Consider the following 1736-nt stretch of genomic DNA (forward strand, 5'->3'; position numbering starts at 1 on the left):
TGCTTGATGTTTTTAAGAAGCTTCAAACCTCATTTACATCTGCTAGTGAAATCGACCGACACTAATAACCGTCAAAATCTAAAGGCTATTCCCGTTTCACACACTTCCGGTTATAACAGTTAATATACCTCTAAAGTGTGCATGTCTTAAAGTTCAAATGTTTCTTTATTATTCAGATTTTAATTGGTTTACTGGTTGGCTGGGGTATGTCCGCTTTGATGACGGTTACAGGAATGTTGACAGACGATCCGTCTAAGACAGAGTATCTGGCCAGGACGGACGCACGTGCTGATATTATCACCACAGCCACCTGGTTCAAAGTACCATATCCAAGTGTGTTCTGTTGTAATTTTTGTCAATAAACGTATGAAGTTTTTTTTCAAAAGGACGACGCAGTAGGATTAGTCATGTAAATTTAGATTTAAACACTCAAATTTTGAATTAGAATTCGTTTCTTTTTGTGTTGGATGAGAATCGTCCCATGAACCCGGCTACAGGTGATCTAAACTTTAAGCCGCCATTTATATATGCAGGAAGTTGCTACAGAGTGTGTAAAAACATATACCGGAACAAATTCCGGACCGGATTCACTCTCATTCTGTAGTGTACACATATATATTTTACTTGTGTTGTCATTTTCACCAATATGCACTCTGAGTAGTTGGTAATATAGGTACTTACTAGATTCACGAATAACCTACTGGCAATACAGGAAGCATATGGTACAGCTAACGCATATTCTGTCAGAAGACATGTTTAGCCTTCGCTGTTCTTTAGGTAGTCTGCATGCTTTGGAGGTATTTTTTATCGGATGGGAAACTGACATTTATGCCGGCCATGATTATTGTATTAACTGGATCTATCGTTGTTTTTTAATATGTTATTTATAACATATCAAAACAAAGCAAGCATGAAGTTACAACAAAAACTCTGAGGTCATTATTGTTAAAATGATAAAATTTAAATGTATATGTTATTTACTGTCTTTGTTGATAACATAAACAACTTTTGTGATTCGCAGATCAATTCGGAACGCCAACTTTTGACACTGGGGTGTTCATTGCTTTTCTTATCGGTACACTAACCTCCATTCTCGACTCCATCGGAGATTACTACGCATGTGCGAGAACGTGTAATGTTCATCCGCCGCCTCGCTATGCCGTAAACAGAGGAATCGCAGTGGAAGGTCTTGGCAGTACTTTGTCAGGGATCCTGGGATGTGGACACGCTACAACTACATACGGGGGGAACATCGGAGCTTTAGGCCTTACAAAGGTCAGTACTGACCACTGTGTACCCGGGGAAATATCGGGGCCCTTGGATCCCAAAGATCAGCGTTCACGACTGATTTGTCGGAATGAGATCATCGGTCACAAACTGTTCAGTATCTGCCACACAGGGTCTAAAATGATCATAGGGCTCGAACACTTATTTCTTATTTGCTACGTTTGGTCTGAAATTAGATCATGAGGTTCCTAAAGTTCAGTGTTTTGGGTAAAATGTAGTGTTGGTATTTGCAATGGTTGGTAGATGTCACATATTAGCAAATAATGGAGCTACCAGGACCACAGCAGTAAGAACATTTTTTACATAAAGCTATATAACGAATTTCAGCTTTTAGCTAGTAAAGTAATTGCACAAGCGTCTACGCTAAACACTATAATAAATATAGATTATCTTAAGACTTTGCCTTTTTCAACCTATTTACAGACCAGGTATATTTATTTTTCCTTTTT

The 1736-nt window shown here is 38.5% G+C and overlaps 1 protein-coding gene across 1 annotated transcript; it reads left to right on the forward strand.

The window, feature by feature from the left end:
• Nucleotides 1–172: 172 nt before the first annotated feature.
• LOC110440846 (solute carrier family 23 member 2-like) lies at nucleotides 173–1275 on the forward strand (the record flags this gene model as incomplete). Its single annotated transcript, XM_021483971.1, has 2 exons — nucleotides 173–333; nucleotides 1022–1275. Coding segments are annotated over exons 1-2 (381 nt in total), but the record flags the coding sequence as incomplete, so codon positions are not given.
• Between the last annotated feature and the right edge of the window lie 461 nt (nucleotides 1276–1736).

The sequence above is a fragment of the Mizuhopecten yessoensis genome, unplaced genomic scaffold, assembly GCF_002113885.1.
Source record: "Mizuhopecten yessoensis strain PY_sf001 unplaced genomic scaffold, ASM211388v2 scaffold712047, whole genome shotgun sequence".
In the NCBI taxonomy this organism is placed as follows: Eukaryota; Metazoa; Mollusca; class Bivalvia; order Pectinida; family Pectinidae; genus Mizuhopecten; species Mizuhopecten yessoensis.